A 21,459-nucleotide genomic window follows, 5' to 3' on the forward strand; every position below is an offset into this window, starting at 1 on the left:
ATACATTTTTAATAATTTTCCTAAAACCCCCTTATGAAGATAATCTTCAAGTGGTTGATGAGTGAGATATATGTGGAGAGATTTTGTCCTAGTAGTGAATGAAATTCGAATGTTAAAAAATGGGCCATAGAACAGAATAAAGAAGTTCAAGTTCAAAGTAGGCAGGAGGAGGAGAATTTAAGTACTCTAAATATATGAAAGTTTAATGTGTTAATAGGACATAATTGCACTTTTTCATATTCATGAAAGAAAGAATAAGAACAAAACAAAGTTTCATCATTATAAGAATTTTCTTCTTTGTGTAAGTTCAAATAGAAACCTCTCTGGAAAATTTTATAGACACACTGCTTTGACTCTTGTTGGTTATTATTGATTATGTTGGCACTTCACTCTTTACATATAATTTGATTCCCTTTGTCCTTCATTTTTCTCCAAGTCTAATTATTCCCCCTGTGTGTTGCATTGGTTATTGCCTCACTACTGTCAGTTTTATCTTTTTTTTTTCATAAATGCTTAATAGTTGGACACCTTTGTCTCCTAGCACTTTCTGTTCTCTCTCTATGACATGATAGTGTTTATTTGTAAAACACCTCAAAACTAAGCACAGATTCAACAGTTTTGTGTTGTAAAGCTGTGAAGTTTCACCTTACATCAAAAATGTAACTCAAAGGATGAACCTGAAGACCATCCTCAGTTGATAAGCCATCTGTTGGTTGTGGACAAAGTTGACACCCTTTTGCTCTAACATTATCTGTGAGAATATGTAGGATAGGAGGTTGACATAAAAAAAAAAAAAAAACTGGTCAAAAGCTCGTGTTTTTGAAAGTTACAGTAGTTCCTGTATGAGGTGAAATGTGGTGAAGTTGAAACAGGCTTTGTCTTGTTAGAGGCTTGCTTCGTGTTTGAAGAGACATTAACCTTTGTTACCTCCTATCAATAGTTTTATTCTTTCCTCTCCTATTCTGAATTGCTTTAGCTAAAAGACAGAGAATTTAGATTGGTAGAAATAAAAATTTATTTATGATGAGCAAAGGAGGCTGGATACACAAAAAAGTACATACTGTACAGTTCCATTTATATGAAATTCTAGAAGAGGCAGAACTATTCTATGAAAGTAGAAGGCAGATCAGTGTTTGGCGTAGGACCAGAGGTAGAGGAGATTGACTACAAAGGGGTCTGAAAGTACTTTTTGAAGTTTCAGAAATGTTTTATATTTTGATTGTTGTTATGATCTTATGGGTGGATATATTTGTCAAAATATATTGAACCATACATTTAAAGTTGGTGCGTTTTATCATATGTGCATTATACTTTAATAAAGTTGATTTTTTAAAAAGTATTATTTTTCAACAGATATTTATCGAGTGCCTTGTATTTGTCAGACGCTATTTGAGACATCAGGGACCCAGTGATAAACAACACAGACATAGTCCCTGCTCTTCTTCATAGAGTACGCATTCCTATAGGGGATCAGATCTTTAACATTAGGTAGGATAAGCATTAGGGCAAATGGCTGTGAAGGAGATAAAAGGAGATTGCTTGTGATAGGAGAAAGAGAGTGGAAGAGGCTATGGTATGTGAAAAAAAACTGAATGAAGTGATTGTGAGCCCAGTAATAATCTTTTTGAGAGCATTGCAGGCAGCTTTATTACTGAAGCTGACTGAAAAAAACAACTTACATGTGCTGCCACAATTGGATAACCAAACCCCATATTACATCTTCCTACTCTGCCAACTGGTCAAATAGCAGGGACAGGTCACTTTCCTAATGGTAGGGAGCTAGATGTGTATGCCTTAAAGGCCTGAGAGAGAGGATGCCCAGACTATCTAGCTGAGTGGCTTAGCCATACAAAACTTCTTTCCCAGGTATGCCAGTTGAATTACTCCTTCCGTGAGTGTGAGAGAAGTGGAGAGCCCTATGGGGTGCAAGTTTCGACTTCATTACCCAAGTTAGAAAATCTGGGAGGATATTTCCTCCTTAAATTTAAGATCATTGTCCCCTTGAATGATACTGCCTTGGTTCAAGTCCTTGCCTGCCACTTGAACTCGGTGACTTTGGCACTTTTCTTAATATCCCTTTACTTTAGTTTCTTTATCTGGAAGAAAAGGATAATAAAAAGATCTACTTATCTGATTGGAACTGTAGATAGATGTATCTAATTCCAAATTTTTTAGAATATAAGCCTAGAGAATTAACATGTTTTCTGTCAACTGTTTGTAATTAATTAGTAATTGGTAATATACTGGTATTTAAAACTTGTATCAAACCTAGAGATGCTTAGTAACTATATAAAAATGATCCTTTTGATCACACAGTAACTCCTGGCCATCATTGAGTAGTTTCTTTAGTTATCTTCCTGCTGTGTTGTTAGTTCCTTTATTCAAAGGCTGATTCAATTTTGGTTTGTTAGTATATCTTAAGATAGTAGTAGAAGTGAAAATGTGCCTTTTGGTGGTTATTCTGTTGGAATTTTATTTCACTCTTATTAGTTTCTGTGCTATAAAGAAATGCTTCTTTTTTGCATGTTTGATAAAAGGATGATGATGATCATGAAGGATATCTAACTAAGTCACTAGTTCATTTTTTTTAACATCTTATATGTATATGTACCCATTTTATGGTTCCTGAGAACTTGTTTTATAAAGTATGAGTATGTTGCTTTCATCAGTTCTTCCTTTAAGATTTTTTTTTTTGTTGGACATTAAGTCATATGTAACATAAACTTTCAGGTTAAGTGTGTTTAATAGAAGAAGGATATATGGGTAGTAGTTTTGTTGCTGTTGGATTGATGAAAAAACATGTTTTGCTTTTATTCTAGACAACCAGATGTTCCAATATTTTATTACAGTTGTGCCAACAAAACTACATACGTATAAAATTTCAGCAGACACCCATCAGTTTTCTGTGACAGAAAGGGTAAGTTAATTCCAACTGGTAAAATGATTTGGTGATTTTTTTTTTTAAGCCTTTCAAAGTTCCCTGACTACAAAATAAAGTTGGAGTTTTAGTTGGTGCCTTCCCCCATTTTAAAATTTGTGGGAGTTTTGAAATGAATTACTATTTTATTTTCAGTCAATAATATATCAGGAATGGGTATTAGTATGTTCTAGAGCAAGAAAAGAAGTAGATTTTTAAGAAAATCTGAATTGTTTCTATTCCATTAAGACTTAAATTTTTTAATCTATGATGGTATTCATTCTTAATGTTTTAATTTTGTAATATGCTTTCTCCTATATTGATATAAGCAGTTCTTAATCTGGCAGCAGATTCTCTGATTTCTGTGTTTTTTTTTTTTTTTTTTTTTTTTTTTTTTTTTTTTTTTTTTTTTTTTTTTTTTTTTTTTTTTGATGTGCTACCCTGAGGTATGCATGGTTACTGTAGATAGCAAATTTAGAGGGCTTGCTTTCCTAAATTAATGCTTCGTATTCATCTGATTGAAAGGAAGGACGTTCTCTCTCAGGGTGGTGTGGCCTCATATTAATAAATAAATATTGACAATGAGGAGCAGAGTTTTGGAATTGGACCGTTTAATAGATTTCTCATCTACTTTGGGGTCATGTTTTCTTATTTTTGTGTTTAAGAATGGCAAATATTAAAACATTTGTATCCTGAAGAATTCCAAGTCAAAATTTAAGTGCTTTTTAAAATTTGCTTCTCTCCATGTGGAGTTTTCTTTTGATAGTCTTATAACTTACGATGATCATGCCCTCAATAATCGTATAATTTTTCTTGTTCTTAGGAGATTAGGTATTGAAGTTTTTAGAGGTGAAGTGTCGTATGTCTATAAGTTTTCAATTAGGGGCGAAAACCAAGTTTATACAATTGTGTATATATGTATACGTATGTGTGTGTTTACACACACAGAGAGAAACTAGGTAAAGTTTATACAAGTATAAATTATGCTTTTTAACATTTCCATAGTGGTGGGGAGATACCATTTCTCACCTGTAAGATTGGCAAATACCTGAAAGACAGTATACACAGTCTTGATAAGGCTTTGGGGAAAACAAGTACACTTGCTAGGGGAATGCAAAGTGGTATAGTCTCTGTGGAGGGGAGTTTGGCAGTATCTGCAGAATGGCATAAGTATTCACCCTTTAACCCATTAATCTCACTTCAGTAAATCTATTCCAAAGATACAGTGGGAAAAATACAAAAATGATGGGTGTATGAGGCTATTCATTGTGTTGTTACCTATAATGGTAGAAGACTAGAAACAACCCAAATGGTACATCTATACAATGGAGCATGCAGCTGTTAAAAAAAAAAAAAAAGAATGAGGAATATTTCTATACTGTTATAAAATTATCTCCAGGATATATTTTTTAAATAACAAAATTAGATAGAAAAAATAGTAGAATCCTAGAACATTTAACCTTTGGGGAATGTGTTTATGCTGATAGGGTGACTCAAATAGTTGTCTCACTAAAAAAAGAAATAGAATTTCTAGAGTTGGTAAAGTTGGGATGAGGGCAGGGAAGGAGAGGGTTGACACTCGTTAGTGCTAGAACCCAAAGTGAATTATTATTAGTCTCTTGTTACATAAATGCCCTGATCTCTAAAACAGCTTCTACCCTTACAAGTAGTGACAATATATTGCTAACTTCAGTATGATGTTGAGCATTTTACAGCTTTCAGATAAAGTCACTTTACTAGAAACTTGATCAATGGGTTATAAAGGCTCAATTATTCTAATAATAGGGAAAGGGTTTTATAATGCCCCACATAAAGCTGTTTTAATTTCCCTTTGTAGTAGTTAACCTTATTATGTTTATTCCTAAAGCTTATAGCTTAGTTATAGCTAGGTAAAAATAGTTAAAGCCTGGCACAAAAGTCATAGCAAAGTACTCGAAGCATAGTTGTTGGAACTATAATAGAAATTTATTAAAATGTTTACAAACTTGATTTTGAAGTATAAACAGGATGGAATGAAATAGAATATATTTTTGCTCAGTGTGTACACTGATAAATTTTTAATTCTTGTTACACTCCTTTAAAAAACATCCTTTTTTAAAACTGAGCCAGTAGCTCAAATATTGATATCTTTCAAATTAATGCATTTTGTTTTCTTCCTATATTGTATCTCCTATAGTTTAAAATGAACAACAGAAAGAGAAATTGTTTTTAAATCTGGTCACTTAAATGGCAAGAAATAAATACAATTATTTTGTGAATTCTTGGCAAAGAAGCATTCAAAAAGTATGTCAAAGTATAAACTTAGTTTTTATTGATTTGATCAATGAAGAACATGACATATAAGTCTTGAGTTCAGTAAAAAATTTGTATGTAAGGTAACCGTTATGAGAAAATGGGAAAGAATGATTCCACTTTTTTGAGAGTTTCAAAAGCTAACCATGCAAAAAATACAGAATAATTTGTCTCTGAAGAGCTTAGTCTAGTAGGAGGTTTTGTGAGGAGATTTGATGTCCCTTTTTTGCAGTAGGGCTGAATATTGGGTGTTTGCAAGTAACCTGAGACATGAATCCTGTTTCTCTCTTCCTTCTATCTCTCTCCTTCCTTTTAGGAACGTATCATTAATCATGCTGCAGGCAGCCATGGAGTCTCTGGGATATTTATGAAATACGATCTCAGTTCTCTTATGGTGACAGTTACTGAGGAGCATATGCCATTCTGGCAGTTTTTTGTAAGACTCTGTGGTATTGTTGGAGGAATCTTTTCAACAACAGGTTAGCATTCATTTCTTTTTGGTCTAATTCCTGAATGTTACTTAAATTAAGGTGCTTCTACTTCAAAGGGGTAAGATATATACACATTTTCATGTTTTAATATCTAAAGAACTTTTTCTTTGTTATTTAATTCCAAAGCTCCAAAATTATATTGCCTAACCATTAAACATAAGTAATTTCATTGCATTGAGTGATTTAGGGGAGATTATATGGTGAGCTAGAAAGATCCTGGATGTTAACATTAGAACTAGAATTGAACCCAATTCCTTCTGGTTACTTACTTGGTGGTAGTTTTGGATAGGTCACCTACATTTTCTGAAATTTCCTGCACATGAGAAAAATAATACCTAATTTGCAAGTATGTTATAAGATTAAATGAGAAAATGCCTAGAAATAGTGGACACTTGAATGCAAATTTTCTCTTTCTTTTAAGGTATTTTTAACTGTACCGTATGTAAAATCATATCTTATAGTACTTTGAACTATGCAATACATGAAACTAGATTTTTAATCACTAATGTTTTTATGAGTTTTGACATCAGATTCTGGAATTCTCTCAAGTTATTTACAGAATTGTAATCATAAAAGTTGGGACTTTAGTACAAAACAATAAAGGAAACTGTCCTTCTTCATCTTTAGTCCCTTAGATTGAGCTAGATGGTTTATATACTTAAAGGCATATTTTTTAAATGACTGAATAGCTTTCCTTATGAAATGTTTTATTATTACTTTATTTAAATTTATTTAAATTTGTGGTGTTGGTATCATTTATTTTTCAAACTTGTGTGGTTGTGTGAAAACCTTGAAAAGATTGTGTCTAGGTCATGAATTATTTGGCCTTGTGATTTTGAAAAGAAATCCATTTGTTTTGAAATTTAACTATCTTGATTATTTTTAATAGTGGAAGTTAATACAAACTGCTTTGTTTCCTTCCTTAATCTATTCCATTATAATTAGTTGAGTTTTTTATTCTTACATAGCAATTTAGGAAATAATTTAATTAAAAGCATAAACTTATTGTTTGTTACAGGCATGTTACATGGAATTGGAAAATTTATAGTCGAAATAATTTGCTGTCGTTTCAGACTTGGATCCTATAAACCTGTCAATTCTGTAAGTGGTCTAGTATACCTGGTGGTGATCTCTAAATCATAGTATCATTGTTAAGTCTAAAGAGTAGCTTTTGCTATCTGGAAAGAATTGCCCAAAATAAAGCTTTGTGTTAGAGGAAATAGTGTAAGGAATAAAACTAATGCTTTGTGTTTTTTCCCCTTTTCTCCCTAGGTCCCCTTTGAGGATGGCCACACAGACAACCACTTACCTCTTTTAGAAAATAATACACATTAGCATCTCCCGAGTGAAGGAGAAAAACTTTTTGCCTGAGATATAAAACCTTTTTAATAATAAAATATCGTGCAATATATTCAAAGAAAAGAAATATGAATGAGAAGCAGGAAACACACTTATTTTAAAAAAGAAAAGGAAAAATAACCCCAAACTGAAATTCTATATATGTTGTGTCTGTTACAAATGTCCTAGAAGAAATTATGCAGCTAATCAGTGAATAAGCCCAACTGGAGTATTGCTTTGAAGATGACTCCTTCTGATACTTTCACAGCAAATGGGCAGTATGGAAATCAGACCTTGCTTCTTGGTGACAAAAAGCCTGAAGGAAAGAAGTGAAACCAAATCTAAAGAAAAAGGCATTGATAAGTGCAAATGTTTGCGTCCTTTTGTTTTTAAAGATATGATGTCAGAATAAAATATGGAAAACATATGGAAAACTAGTCTAGACTTTAAAAAATTGTGACCAGGTCACATTGTTAATGAAGAAAAACAGGGACTAGTCCCTATGTTATAGCCATATTAATGTTAAGCCATATTGACAAGACCACTTATCCAATAATTTGGTCTTATGAAGGTAACTGCTTTTCTTTGAACTCTGGTTGTTGACTTTTCTAACTAATCAAGATTAGAGTCTTAGAAGACTGATGTAAATTCTCACGGGCGGATACGTAGGTGCTACGATATGTAACAGAGATACCATTCACAGATTGTATAGTGGAGACTTATACAGGGAAAAGAAAGCACATTTTTTTAAAAAAAGATGCCAAGTTTCCTAATCTGATCATTATATTATTGGTATACTTTGGGGGATATGAGGTGGGCAATGAAAAGATCCACTAATGATGATGAAAATGATCAGTTTGTAAAATATTAGGGGGAAAAATAGAATATTTTATACATGTGGTAAGTGTGGGGAACAGGGTAATTTTAAATAAAATAGTGTGAGGAAATTTGAAGCACAGCAAGATAATGTCAGATCTGAGAGGTGCCATATAAATTAAACCATGTCCGTTAAACTGTAAAACTGGATTATGAAAGAAGTATTTGCATTCAGGGTGTCCTCAATGTGATTGGTTTTGTGTTAGATTGTGTTGTTCTTTCTTACTATTTATGGGTTGGTTTTAAATTTCCAGAATATAAAAGATTAAAAATAACGAGAGGGAGCTACCAGGTGCCATTAAAAACTACATTTGGAATATGTGTGCCAACATCAGTTTTCCTTTTGTAATGCTTAATAACAGTAGAAGAATCATCAACCAATGCCCACATTTTAAAACATTTAGGGAAATGGGGAAACAAAGTTCCAGGTAAGTAACAAGATCAAACGACTAGATTTTAGTCTTGAGCAAGTAACAAGACTAAACGACTAGATTTAAAATGGTGATTTTAGAAAATAGATGTCACAAATTACAGTTTTTCAGATGGCTATTTTTTTTAAAAGATAAAATGCTTTCTTAAAAACAGGATAGATAATATAATGGAGAGGAGAAATAGTGACAAAATTACTTTGTGATAAAGTTTATGTAGAATGATATTTTGCAAAAAGTAACAGAAGCATCTTTGTTTAAAATATACAGTATCATTAAGAGCCATGAAGTTAACTGATTAAGTGATACAACATGCTTTGAAAGATTTTTGAATCCAGGAAATTCCAAATAATGAATGAGCCTTCTGCCTTTTGATTTCTTGAGATATTATTTCCAGCAAAGTTAGACTAGGAACTAACAGAACATCTCACAATAAGAATTTTAGCTGGAGAGAATTAGAATTTTAGGTATTTTAGACTGAATTTTTTGGTCCTCTAAGTAGGCTTATTTGTGAGACATTCTATTGAGTTTTAGGATTTTTTTTAAAATAGGAAAAACAATATTATTGATTTAAGATTCCTTTCAGTTAGGATTGTAACAGTTAAGTATCTTTTAAAAGAATTCTAAAAATTCTTTTGATTCTTTTGATACTTATACATGATTTTTAATTCAATGTTTTCCAAATACCATATTAAAATTTTAAAGAAATTAATCTGTCCCATTAAAACTGACTATAAAAGGAATTTCTTTAAAGCAAAATCCTGCTTTGCCATTAATTTCCATTTTAAAGGTTAAGAAAGGATTCCGTCTGAAATTCTTCAACTAGGGTCAGATTTTTGGCAATGAAAGTATTATGATTCAGACTGGATGATGAAGTATACTTGCAAAATAGGATTTGTTAGGAGCTTTTGGCCTCACCAAGTGTTTCTTTTCCATTGCAGAGAGCACTTGACTGATTTAACTATTACGCAGCTTTCCTATGCCTGAGGTGTCTCCAGCCAATTCTTTTCATTTTATAAGGGTATTCATAATACCTATATGTATATATTCTAGACTACATATTTAAAAGTCCGAGACCTGAAATTAGATGGATTTTTTAAAAACTATGTTTACATACACTGGCCTACAAAGAAGATTAAACATTTAGGTGAATGATTGACTGCTGCAGTATTTGCATACTTCAGACTACCTCTTAGGAAAAGCTTAACGCAGTATTAACAAAATTACTTGAGTAATATAATTAATATCACTTTTCTCATATATTATAGCATAGAAATTTTTTATAATTTAATGCAAACAAAATTGGCCATCTTTAATCTTAATTTTGGAATTTATAAAGGAATGACTAAGAGCTCCTAATTTTTTAAGTGTAAGTAGAGATATGCTGTGCATTCTATCTTTTTATGTCTTGAATTAGTAATCAAGTACCAGAAAGTGAATTAATATGCAACTCCTGCTTTAAAATTCAGAGTTTATGCTTGAGTTCAAGAGGCATATTGTTGACTGTTTAAAAATTACTTAAATCTGAGCCTTAGGACCTTTAAAATTTCAGCATGCCTTTTAATCTAGTACTTCCTCTTCTATTTTGAGCTCTGCAAACCTTCAGCAAGCCAAAGTTGAGTCACCCTTTTTCAACACTATCAAAATAGAAAGGTTGCCATTTGTTTACTACCTTATGATATAATGCCTGGATAAATGCGTGGGTGTCCCCTTACTACAATTAAAGCATAGTTCTTCCCCCTTTCTGAAATATTTCTCTAGTGATGCAATTGCTTTGCATTTAAGAGTAGAAAACATGGCCTGGTATGGTGGCTCACGCCTGTAAGCCCAGCACTCTGGGAAGCTGAGGCAGGAGGATAGCTTGAGACCAGCCTGGGTAACATAGTGAGACCTCATCTCTACCAAGAAAGATTTAAAAAATTAGCTGGGCATGATGGCACATGCCTGTAGTCCTGACTACTAGGGAGGCCAAGGTGGGAAGATCACTTGAGTCCAGGAGTTCAAGGCTGCAGTGAGCTATGATTGGGCCACTGCACTCCAGCCTGGGTGACAAAGCGACACCTCATCTCTAAATAAATAGATGTATAGATAGGAGAACAAACTGCTCTGGAGTTTGTGGTTTTTAGTTTTTAAATTTTATTTTAAGGAGAGAAAAGAACATAAGACATTCATTTAATTCTCAACCATAAACATTTGAACTGTAAACAAAATGAGAAATTATAAAACAATTTTTTGTCCTTTTAATCCTAAGAGAAAATTAAGATCATGTACCCTCAAATAAACCTCAGTTTCCTATATTTAAACTTTATTTTTCCTCATAAGAAAACTACAGCAATCTTGCAATGTCACTTGGTTACATTTGCTTTTCCTCCAGATGAAGCTAAATTGCTATATGAGATTGGATTTTATATTTTTCATATTAAAGATGAAAGTGATAAAAATTGAACAATTGACTCAAAAAGTAGGTTTATAAACCTCTAAACAAATTTGAATACAAACAAGATTATAATCAGTGAAACAAATTGTTTTGGCAACTTCAAATAATATTGGATGTTTAACAAAAGGAATTAGGTTAACTCTTCTAAATATAACTCCTTTATGCCTTTCAAATGTAATTTAAAGACAAACTACTCAGGATGAGAAGGCGTGGGGAAAAGTACACATTAATGAAAGCTGTATACTAAAGCAGACCTTCAGCAACAGCTTATATAACTATTTAAGAAATGTTTAGAAATTCTTCGTATTCTGTTTTCAAGCAGTTATGCAAATCAATTTGGTGACTTTTTACCTTAAATTCTTCAAGGTGTTTTTCTAGAATTGACCCAAGTTGCCCTGCTTCACATCTCACCCATTTACAGTTCCAGGTTGGGATCAGTATTTCAAATAAAGTAGGGACTCATCTAAACTGTATGTCAGAAGAGATGTTTCTGGCTAAATTCACAGTTTCAGTTAAGATTCTTTTGCCACAGTAGTATCTGTACTTCTCAGGGCACCACTGTCTCGCAAACCAGTTACATCTTAAAACCAGCAATTGCTGTGAGCTAGGCTGACGCCACAGCACTCACTCTAGCCAGGGCAACAGAGTGAGACTCTCTCAAAAAAAAAAACAAAAACAAAAAAAAAACAACCCAGCAATTGCTAGTCTTACTTTGTTAATTTAAAAAAAAAATTTTTTTAAAAGTGGGCAGTGAGCATTTTTCCATACCTCTATGTGGGCATATGGTACAACAGTTACTTCTTACTATAGGCAGTTGCTTATGTTCCCAGACATCATTATTAGAATAGCAGTTCCAGAAAAGTAGGCACGTGGAAATGTACATGTTACTCCTGTGAACTTTGAAAATCTTTGATATTTTTGGAAACTTTAGGCTGTCTTTAATTTTTATGTTCATTGTGAGACAACACACTATTTGGGTATTATGAGACCAGTCTGTCTTGAGATATTAGTTATTTAAATGAGGTGTTAAGTGGAGGTAATGTTAGGTTAGTATAAAATTGTGAGAGGTGTTTTTCTGAGTTGTGTGCCCATTTGCCTCAAATTTTTCTAGTATTAATTGCCTCAGGTAGTGAGTCTTCAGCTCTGTAATACCTGATACTATTTAAGGTATCTTGTGAGTGCAGAATATAAGGACTACTAAAACTTCTTTTTAAACATAGGTGCCTTTTCTTTGTACTTTCCATCCGATTCCTTCCCAAAGTGGAAGGTTCTTTCCCATTTCTTTGTATATATTAGGCATTCAAATAATTGTTAATTGGTCTTGATGTGAAATAGTTATATACTAGGGATTTTCTTTCATACAGATACCTACTTTTACTGCTTAGTCATCACAAGAGAACTTTTGTGTCATTTCTCTGATGCTACAGGTAAAAGAATACTCAAGTAAATGTAACCCTATTAATGGTGTCAGAAAAAGTGAAGCATTATGTATCTATATGTTAATTTATATTCATCTGATAGTTACTCCTGTGATTTAATTTGGTTGAAAGAGTTCTTTGGAAGATTATTTCCTTCTTCAGGGGGATGGGCAAGATTTAATGCAATATTCAGCAGTTAAAGACACAAAACTAGAAGAGAAGGGGGAAAATTTAATTCAAATTTTTATTTAATCAAAAGTCAAAATGTGAGTACTTGATTAGTAGAGTTATTAGTGAAACATACAATCAAAAGATAGTGAATTCTCAGAGCTAGCATGTTTTAATCCAGTCCCACTGAACTATATCTTGATTTCATGTTTATCATATTAGTTTGTATCTTAATTGATATAACTCAAAAGTGTCATGTAGACATCTCAAACTAAGGTGCTCACCCAGGTGCTTTGTTTCATAGCCGGGCTGTGTGCCATGAAAAGTAGTTCCCAGAATTTAGATGAGATTGGGAAAGACATTGCCCAGAAGAGTTCCCCTTACGGAACTCAGGATAATCTAATACGGGGCTAGATACTGCCCTAGGGCATTCTATACCTAAACTACCCGAATGTGCCTTTCTGAATATTACCAATTGTTCCAGCAAGTGAGCATAAATATAACTGCCATTCTTTGTTAATATTTTATGCCTATGTAATTTTCAAGTAGTTGTGTGATGGATTATTACTTTTTAGTTGCTTAGACCCCAAATACTACATTTGAATAATATTCCATGTTTTTAACAGGAAGAAATGCTGCAATCCAACAACACTCATCTCAAATATGAGGGAAGTTGGGATAAAAGTTATTAGTATAGGAATTTGAGAATATACATAGTTTTTACTAGTTTGTATTATACATAAAATATTTTTAAGCGAAAAAACACCTAGTCTCTAAACTTAAATAAAGTCTATTTACTTTTCTGCTGTACATTGTACAGTTACTGTGCAATTGGAATGATCAAGTTACTGATAAATCCCCTGGTGATCACAGAAAAGTAATCTTCCCTACTCTATAGAAGAAGACTAAAACTAGAATTTAAAATTTTGTTTGAAATTTTGCTTTCCTCAATGGCAAAGATCAAGTGACTGGGTTTTTACTTAATTCTAGTTTAGGACGTCCCCCACTCCCTGTTAGCCACTCTCATTGAGGCCTGACTGAAAAATAGCTTAAATATAAGGAGTTTGAAAACTTTAATGGACAAGAAGGAAACTCTTGAGGTTATCAGGAAAATTGGGGATTAAAAAGATTTAGAAATAGTAATTGTCAAATTTAAATTATGAGAGTCCTCAATGCAAATATGCTTAATTCCTCACTCTGTACATACTTAACACTTCTTGTTCCTTTTTAGGTTTAAGAAGTGAGTATAGTTAAGAAAAATGTTAAATGTGAACCCACTTTACTGATTTCCCCACCCCTCAGCAAGGACTCCAAGATATAACATGGGAAGGCAGGAGAGACATTTTCCTTTTCAAGGGAATTATTTCTCTCGCAGCATTTGTGAGGATATTGAGGCCATTCTTCTACTCATCTTGACTTTAAATCTTTCTACTGGGTACCCCAGAATGGTTCCAAGGTCAGTACTGTCTTTCTTTAGCTTATTTCAGCTTCTACCATGTGTTCTTCCATGTTTATTGAGCCTAAATTAATCTGCTCAAGGAGAAAAGATAAATATAGAACAGTGGGAGTACTTTCATGTTTAATATGCAAGGGCATAGAACTTTAGGAAACAATTTGGAAATATTTTTTCTTGAAATATTTGTGGTTATAGGCTAGTTTATGACTTTCCTTCTCTCACTGAAATAAAAAGAATATATAACAGCACAGGTGACATTTGACAGCTTGGGCGTGTTGTTACTTCCTAATCTTGAGAACCACAGTTTGCTGTTTTAGAGGTATCTGAGAGGTTCCGGATAAAAGGTGTTTGCCGAATGTTCTTAGACCTTGAGTGTGCTGGATGCCCTAAAGTAGGAAAGGAATTTGTAGCAGAAGCTCACGATGAAGAACCAGACATTCCGGGCCATCTGAGATCTTGCGATGAGAAGGCGCCAGGCGATGAGGAAGAGTGCAGTGTTAAAGAGGTAGTGAATATTTCGGAGCCTGGGGAACAGACATACATAACCAAAGTTAAAACTACCAGATATTCAGCTACATTATCTGAAGATAAATGTGTCTTTTCCTGGCTGTGACCAGCAAATATTTACGAAGTACTCACAAGGTACGTGGCATGACTTGATGGCCTTAGGTTTTTGTATCTTTCATTTCCATAATGTTCTTTCTGAATAGTCAGATTTCTACCATATTTCCCTAATTTCTCTTGTGTACCTTTCTCTTCTTGAAGCTTTTTACAAGCATGACTCACTTAATCTTTCTTAAATATACTTTGATCATATTACCACCTCATAAATTTTCACTGGTTATTGTTCACTAGAGGGTAAATTCTAAAGTTCTTAGCCTGCTATTTAAGGTTCTTCCTGTTTGCAATCTATGTTTCCATCCTTATCTGTGCACTACAAACCCTCTGCTTCTACCAGGATTATACCAGAGTACTAACAATTCTTTGTCCTACAGGGATTATGACTGAAAGAAATTTAAGGAATTTGAAGGAACTGGAGCGTAAAGTGTTTTTCCCAGGTTAAATGGCATGATAAGGTCTCCTGTCTGTTGGATATTCCTAACATCACATTATGATAGGGTGTTGTAGAAGAAACAGAAACTTGGGTTCAAATCTGGCTCCTGTACTTACTATGTGTTACCATGGACAAGTTACTTGTGGTGGTTGAGCCTAAATACCTGCCTGATAAAATAGGAATAACAAGAATACTACTTGCCTTTTACAAATGCGGTGAAGTCTAAATGAAACAGTGTATTACAAGGCATAGTATAGAGCACAGGACTGGTAATGCAGTGAATACTTAAGAAATGTTAATTCCTCCCCTTCCCTGCTCAAATTTTATGTCTGGTATAAAATCAGATACATGGTAGGTGCTCAATAAATATTAACTGACTGATTATACTTACCTTTTTAAGTGTTGCTTTGCTTCTGGGATCCCAGCCATATCTTCTTTCAATAAGTACTTTTTTATTCCCAAAACATAATTTTCAATGTATTCTAACCAGTTCAACTGGCGCACATCAAAGTTGAATACCTGAAAGGCAACGAAGATTGTTGATTACCAAAATCATGCTGCTGAAAATTGATGACGTTTCTTTTACATAAATGAATGACATTCCCTTTGGTAGACATAGATTGGAGCTCTCAAAAGGAGAGAATATTTGAGCTATTTTTTCAAAGGTACTGGTAGTGTGGATTACCATTTACATAGGAGTATTTAAACATGGGCCAAGCAAAATAATTGATATTTAGAAGGTCTTGTAAGGAAACTTTAAAGGAACTGATATTACTTAGTGTAGTGAAAGCTTATGGTTGGCTTGGTATACTTTTTCAAGTAAATGAGGAGTAATTATTTTTGAAAGTGATGAAATAATACATTAGTGACCAAAACATAAATTATGCATTTGTTCCTTTTCCCTTAAATTTTGGTGTTGTGCCCTTGGCCTGGCATCCTTTCTGATAGCATTACCAGGTCATTATGCAGATTGGAGTAAGCTTTGGGAAGCAAAGCCTTAAGGAATAGGTTAGCAGAACTTGTACTTTAAAAAAACAGTGATGGTGAAAGAAAAGAGAAGTGATCTAAGAGGAGGGAGTAGAAGGGGAAGAGGGAGAAGGGACAGACTGATTATTTGGGAAGAGAAAGTTTGCTACATAGAGGATAGATATTAAGAGTGACAATAAGGCCAGACGCGGTGGCTCACGCCTGTAATTCTAGCACTCTGGGAGGCCGAGGTGGGCGGATTGCTTGAGCTCAGGAGTTCGAGACCAGCCTGAGCAAGAGTGAGACCCCGTCTCTACTAAAAATAGAAAGAAATTAATCCGAGAATTAAAACTATATAGAAAAAATGAGCCGGGCATTGTGGTGCATGCCTGTAGTCCCAGCTACTCGAGAGGCTGAGGCAGAAGGATTGCTTGAGCCCAGGAATTTGAGGTTGTTGTGAGCTAGGCTGACACCACGGCACTCCAGCCTGGGCAAAAGAGTGAGACTTTTTTTTTTTTTTTTGAGACACAGTGACAATAAGGAAAGAGGATTAAAAAAATTTTTTGCATCATTAAAAATATATTCTCTTTTTGATTTGTTCCTGAAAAGCTAGAGTAAAGGTTTTAATTGCTTTCAATAGATTTTATTTCTTCTGTGCTTTCCTTGAAAATGATGCTGTGCTGAGACAGGCTTGTGCGGGGCCCAGCTTTATATGGATTACAGATAGAGACAGAATGAGTTGAGAAGAGAAACCTGATAGGTCATTCTTGAGCCATCCAGGCTACAGCTAAAAAGAACTAAACTGGAGAAAGAGAAGGAGGAAATGAGCTTCAAATGTAACACAAAAACAGTTTTGATTGACTATAAAGAACTTGGGGCAATAATTGTTAAACAGTAGAAAGAGTATCAGGAAGATTGTGGGATCATCTCTGGAAGTATATGAAGTATTAGGTAATTCTTGGAAGGTTTGGGTTTGGCCCTGTTGAAATAATCAGATAAAAGATTGCATCGCTGGGTGGATTTGGTTTTACAGGTGTTCATTTGGTGTATTTGGAGAGACTGCCCTGAAAAATGAACTTGTGCTAGCATAAAAAAATTTCCAATGTTTAATAGATCTTAGCAAGTGGAGGGTTTGTTTATGGTGCCTCAGTCCTCCCCGCTGGGCACTTCTCCCTCTCCTTGGATATGCCGCACTCTCGGATCACTTTTTTCCTGTTTAAAAGCTGTTATCAGTAAAGAGTTTCTTCTCTCCTGTACAATGAAGGAGAATTGCCTGATTAGTCTTAACTGACTAAACTTCAGTGAGTCCTCACTATGAAGGATTTTAATAGCAAAAAAGTCTACATTCAAATAAATGATGTTCTTAGAACAATAGCTGGCACACAGTAGGCATTCAATAAATATTTGAATACATTAATGAATTATAGAATTTCAGTCAAATTAATTTTAGAAGCCAAAATGTTTCTTTTTTGTTAAACAGCAATTTCTTCTGTCATTTGATCTTTATATTAGTTTCCTTTTTGCAGACAGCTACTCTGATGGAGGCTTAGATTGTACCAAATAAACGGCATAAATTGTCAGAACCAAAAAGCCAATTACCACTAAAAGTCAAGTTTATTGACCTTAAAATGGTTATATTATTTTTTGAGAAACCTCTTGGGTTTCATTCTTAACTTGCATCTTTCCTCCAGAGTCTATAATTAGCTTTGTTTCCCTTTATCTAGGAAATATTAAGCTTCTAAAGAATGTAATTGAATTTGATATCTTAAAGATTTAGTAGTTCTCTAGGGCTACTTAATTCTGCCTCCTTTATATGCAAGTAAAATTTTTAATCACAGAAAACCATCTTAGACCTGGGAGGAAAGTAACTAAATATTAATATCCCCATTATGAAACTACATTTTTCTTTTCACTTTGCCACCAGAAAGCTCAAGAACAAATTCCCTAACTATAGCAACTTAGTAGGATCTTTGAGATTACATATGAACATTCTGGTTTTTTACTCTAAGCTGTGACTTCATATTCTGATTCACATTTTCCCTGGTTTTGTGTTTTATTTCTATTTTGTTATTGTATGTATTTGTTGCAAGATATCACAAAGCTTTATGAAATTTGGAGTATTAACAAAGAGAGCAAATGTAACAAGGTCCAGAGAGCTTCATAGACTTGTCCAAGAACTGAATTGCTTTTTGAAAGTAATCCCATTATTACTTTGTTTGGATATATTTTTTCACAGTATCACTGAATATCACTTATTTGTCTATATATTAATAAACAGAGGCTTTTATTTTTATACTGTTTCACATTTTAAGTTAGATTTCAGTGAGGCTCTAGTTTGGAATTTTGATTCCATATGGCAAAGCAAACTGAATTCTGAGCCACAGCGGAATACGGCAGTTACATTTAGATCTATTACTTTTTGAAAGTTAATTTGAGAGCACATGTTAAATCCACTAAAGCTTTGGTTGTTTCTTTTCACAAAATTTTCAATCATTTTAAGTTGAAATAGTAAAATGTCAAAAATGAAACTAAGCTCATTACCTCTTAAAATTATTTACATGAGTAAATGACATAGAAAAAATACAATAAGGATAAGCCTACATAAAATTTGAAGCTAATTTAAAAACACAATAGCTTGAGTTTATTTGTTTTTATAAGCTGATTTAATCATCATCCATGCATTTCAAACACTAGTGCTCAAAGAACTTTGTCTATACAAGGTATGTAAACATTTCTAAATAGCTGTATTTCATGTTAATTTGAGAGGTACTCAGCACTGATTTCAGATAAAATATCCTTCTAAATTTCACCTGGTTTACTTAATACAACGTTTATGGTGTTTGAAATTGCAAGTAACCGTTAGGTTCCATGACATGAAATAATTCTAGGGCTTGATTTTGAATCATGCTCCATGAGGCTGATATATAAAAGTAAAACCCTTAGCTGGTAAGTGAGGATAGCTCACCATCTTCCATTTACTTCTCAATGTGACTTGGTTTCTATATACTGTCAAGTACAGAATAAACCAAGAAATACTTTTTAAAAAAATTTGTTTCTTAGTGGAAAATGTCAATCCTTTAAAATTTAGTTGAAAACTTTAGTAATGGCATGAGGACATACTCAGGGAACACATGATTCTTTGAGAAAAAAGAGCTAGGAACAGGTACAAAGTATGAAAGATTTCTATATTTGTGAATTTCAGAATATGCAAAGATTTGAGGACTTGTCCTTTATGACTGCCAAGCAGCTAAAGAAATTAATGGTGTTGATACTAAGCAATTAAACTGAAGGCCCATCTTGAGAAATAAATGTCTGAATTGTTGGAGGAAAATTGACGATGCTAGTGAGAGGGCAATACTGAGGGAGGTCGGTCTCAGAAGAGATACAGTGCATAGGTGTAGGGATTAGCTTTAAAAAGATAAGGGCAGGCACCAGGGTTCATGCCTATAATCGCAGCTACTAGGGAGGCAGAGGTGGGAAAATCACTTGAGCTCAGGAGTTCAAGACCAGTCTGAGCAACATAGTGAGATCCCTGTCTCAAAAAAACTAGCCAGGCATGGCTGCCTGTGCCTGTAGACCCAGCTACTTGGGAAGCTGAGGTGGGAGGATTGTTTAAGCCATGATCACACCACTGCACTCCAGCCTGGATGACAGTCTGAGACCTCATCTCTTAAAAAAAAAAAAGTTAAGAGGAAACTGTTAACTGTGGAGATGCTGAATGGTTTTTATTTGACAACAGTGGATGAAAGAGTTTATGAGTAATAAAATCATTATTTTTCATTGAAGTCATATGCTGTGGAGTGTAGGGAAAGACAGGTACCCAGAAGTACTGAGGGTTGCTATAATATTAATAGAAAAGATGACTGCTGAGGGGTTAAGAAAGGATTGAAGTGCAGTTGATGAAACATGACTATAGAACAGCAGTGAAGATTTGAATCCAAGAACCTAGGTCTCTTATGTACATTCAGCTTGTTTCCTGTGACTGTGTTAATAGCATTGACTAATTTTCTCAGCAAAAAACCCCCCAAACCTGTGTATATAACCAAAGCTTCCTGTATTCATCAGCTTTCCAGGTCAAATAATTTTAAATTTCAAATGAGTAAGATTTTCCTGTTGTGTAAGTCAGTGCTATACTTACTCTCTGGTCTTCAGGACTCAGCTCGGACATCAGCATTTCTGTATTGTATGTGCTCCATTCCCAACTCCGGTTGATGAAATACTCCATCATGGAAAGAGTTTTTAAAAGTCGATTCATGAGCTTTGTCATCCTGAGGTGAAAGATCAGATAGGAACAAATATCAGCACACCATAGATGGCTGCTTCCCTGTCACTGTCTAAGGATAGATGAGAAATTATTTTTAAGCAAATATAAAAATTATCCCTCTGTCTTTCCCCCAATTCCTCATGGAAATTCTTTTTTTTTTTTCTTCCACATTAACTCTGTCCATTCAACAGGAAAGGAAAGGGGATGAATCTAAAGGAGCTTGTTCTACTTGGCATTTTAATACCATTAAACTCCTCTTCCTCTTTTCTGATATCTCTTTCTCAAGTGTAGCAAACCTACTTTAAAAACGAGCCAACTAGTCACCTTAATAACATACTGTTTATTTTTTAAATTCTGAAGTAGATAATTAGAAAACCTATTTCTCTTCTTTATTATTTGTTCTTGGATTTTTTTTTTAAAAATTGATGGGACTTGAGGTCTTAGTATATATTAATAATTTCCAGGCAGAAGTATTGACTATATTAGCATCTGATGAAACAAAACCAGTTGTCAATTATAACACAGATTTAAGAGAAAAGAATTTATTGTTAATATCCTACTCTGTGTTAGGCACAGTGCTAATACTTTAAAAAAATATTTTCTCTGCTAATTTTGATAACATCCTTGTTAGGTAAGTATTTGTGTATATTTTTATGAATGGGTAACATGAACTTAAGTGTCAAAGCCAAATTCCAGCCCAGTTTTGACCTCAAAAAACCTCTGCCTGTGTAATCTCACTACCCTGTGTCTCATTAATTAAGATGAACAACATTTTCAATCCCATGGTCAGGACTTGGACCAGATCTTTGTGAACCTCCCAACTTTATAACAATTTACAAAAAACATTCATATGCAGTGTTATTTGATCCTAACAATATGACTGTGAGGTAGTCTGGATTTACATTATTCGTCTTCAGTCTACAGAAAGATTGTGTTCAAGGTCAACATAGCTAATGCTCAAACCTAGGTCTTTTAGCTAGAAGTCACCTTTAGTCTACAGAGCATTTGATTTTATTTTAGTTAAGCCAATCTTTGTAGAAGTGATTACTGTAGTTGACTCAGTAATTATTTATGATGCTATCCTGGGGATTTGGTCTTATATCCGGTCAAGTCCTAATGCCCATGTACCTAATGACTCATGAGGTACTTCTCTCACTGTATTATGGAGAATTTCTTAGGCAGGAAGTAGATATCATTGTGCCTTGATACACACATCATAATAGGGTTCCACTTAACTATCATTATCTAAGTCTTTATTCCCCAATTCTGATGCAATTGATGTGATTTCAATTAATTTTTTAAAAAGAATGGTTGTACACAATATCACTGTATGTATAGGACTATATCAGCTTAA

At 33.8% G+C, this 21,459-nt stretch overlaps 2 protein-coding genes across 4 annotated transcripts in view; one reads left to right on the forward strand and one right to left on the reverse strand.

The window, feature by feature from the left end:
- ERGIC2 (ERGIC and golgi 2) overlaps nucleotides 1-7,472 on the forward strand; it is a 35,988-nt gene extending 28,516 nt beyond the window's left edge. Inside the window, exons 7-10 of the mRNA XM_012640957.1 lie at nucleotides 2,771-2,917; nucleotides 5,526-5,688; nucleotides 6,719-6,801; nucleotides 6,973-7,472. Coding sequence (XP_012496411.1) covers nucleotides 2,771-2,917; nucleotides 5,526-5,688; nucleotides 6,719-6,801; nucleotides 6,973-7,035 — 456 coding nt within the window. The 3' untranslated portion in view covers nucleotides 7,036-7,472. The remainder of the gene's footprint in view (nucleotides 1-2,770; nucleotides 2,918-5,525; nucleotides 5,689-6,718; nucleotides 6,802-6,972) is intronic.
- A 6,455-nt stretch (nucleotides 7,473-13,927) lies between these two features.
- The window catches only part of FAR2 (fatty acyl CoA reductase 2), a 142,962-nt gene continuing 135,430 nt past the window's right edge, over nucleotides 13,928-21,459 (reverse strand). For 2 of the 3 annotated variants that reach the window (XM_012641032.1, XM_012641033.1), the window contains exons 10-12: nucleotides 19,980-20,109; nucleotides 15,267-15,394; nucleotides 13,928-14,345 (exon numbers count right to left, since the gene is read on the reverse strand). In XM_012641032.1, the coding sequence (XP_012496486.1) occupies nucleotides 14,183-14,345; nucleotides 15,267-15,394; nucleotides 19,980-20,109 (421 nt within the window). In that variant the 3' untranslated portion in view covers nucleotides 13,928-14,182. The remainder of the gene's footprint in view (nucleotides 14,346-15,266; nucleotides 15,395-19,979; nucleotides 20,110-21,459) is intronic. The other variant, XM_012641034.1, reaches the window with a different exon arrangement.

Source organism: Propithecus coquereli, unplaced genomic scaffold (genome assembly GCF_000956105.1).
Source record: "Propithecus coquereli isolate 6110/MARCELLA unplaced genomic scaffold, Pcoq_1.0 Scaffold16, whole genome shotgun sequence".
Taxonomy (NCBI): domain Eukaryota; kingdom Metazoa; phylum Chordata; class Mammalia; order Primates; family Indriidae; genus Propithecus; species Propithecus coquereli.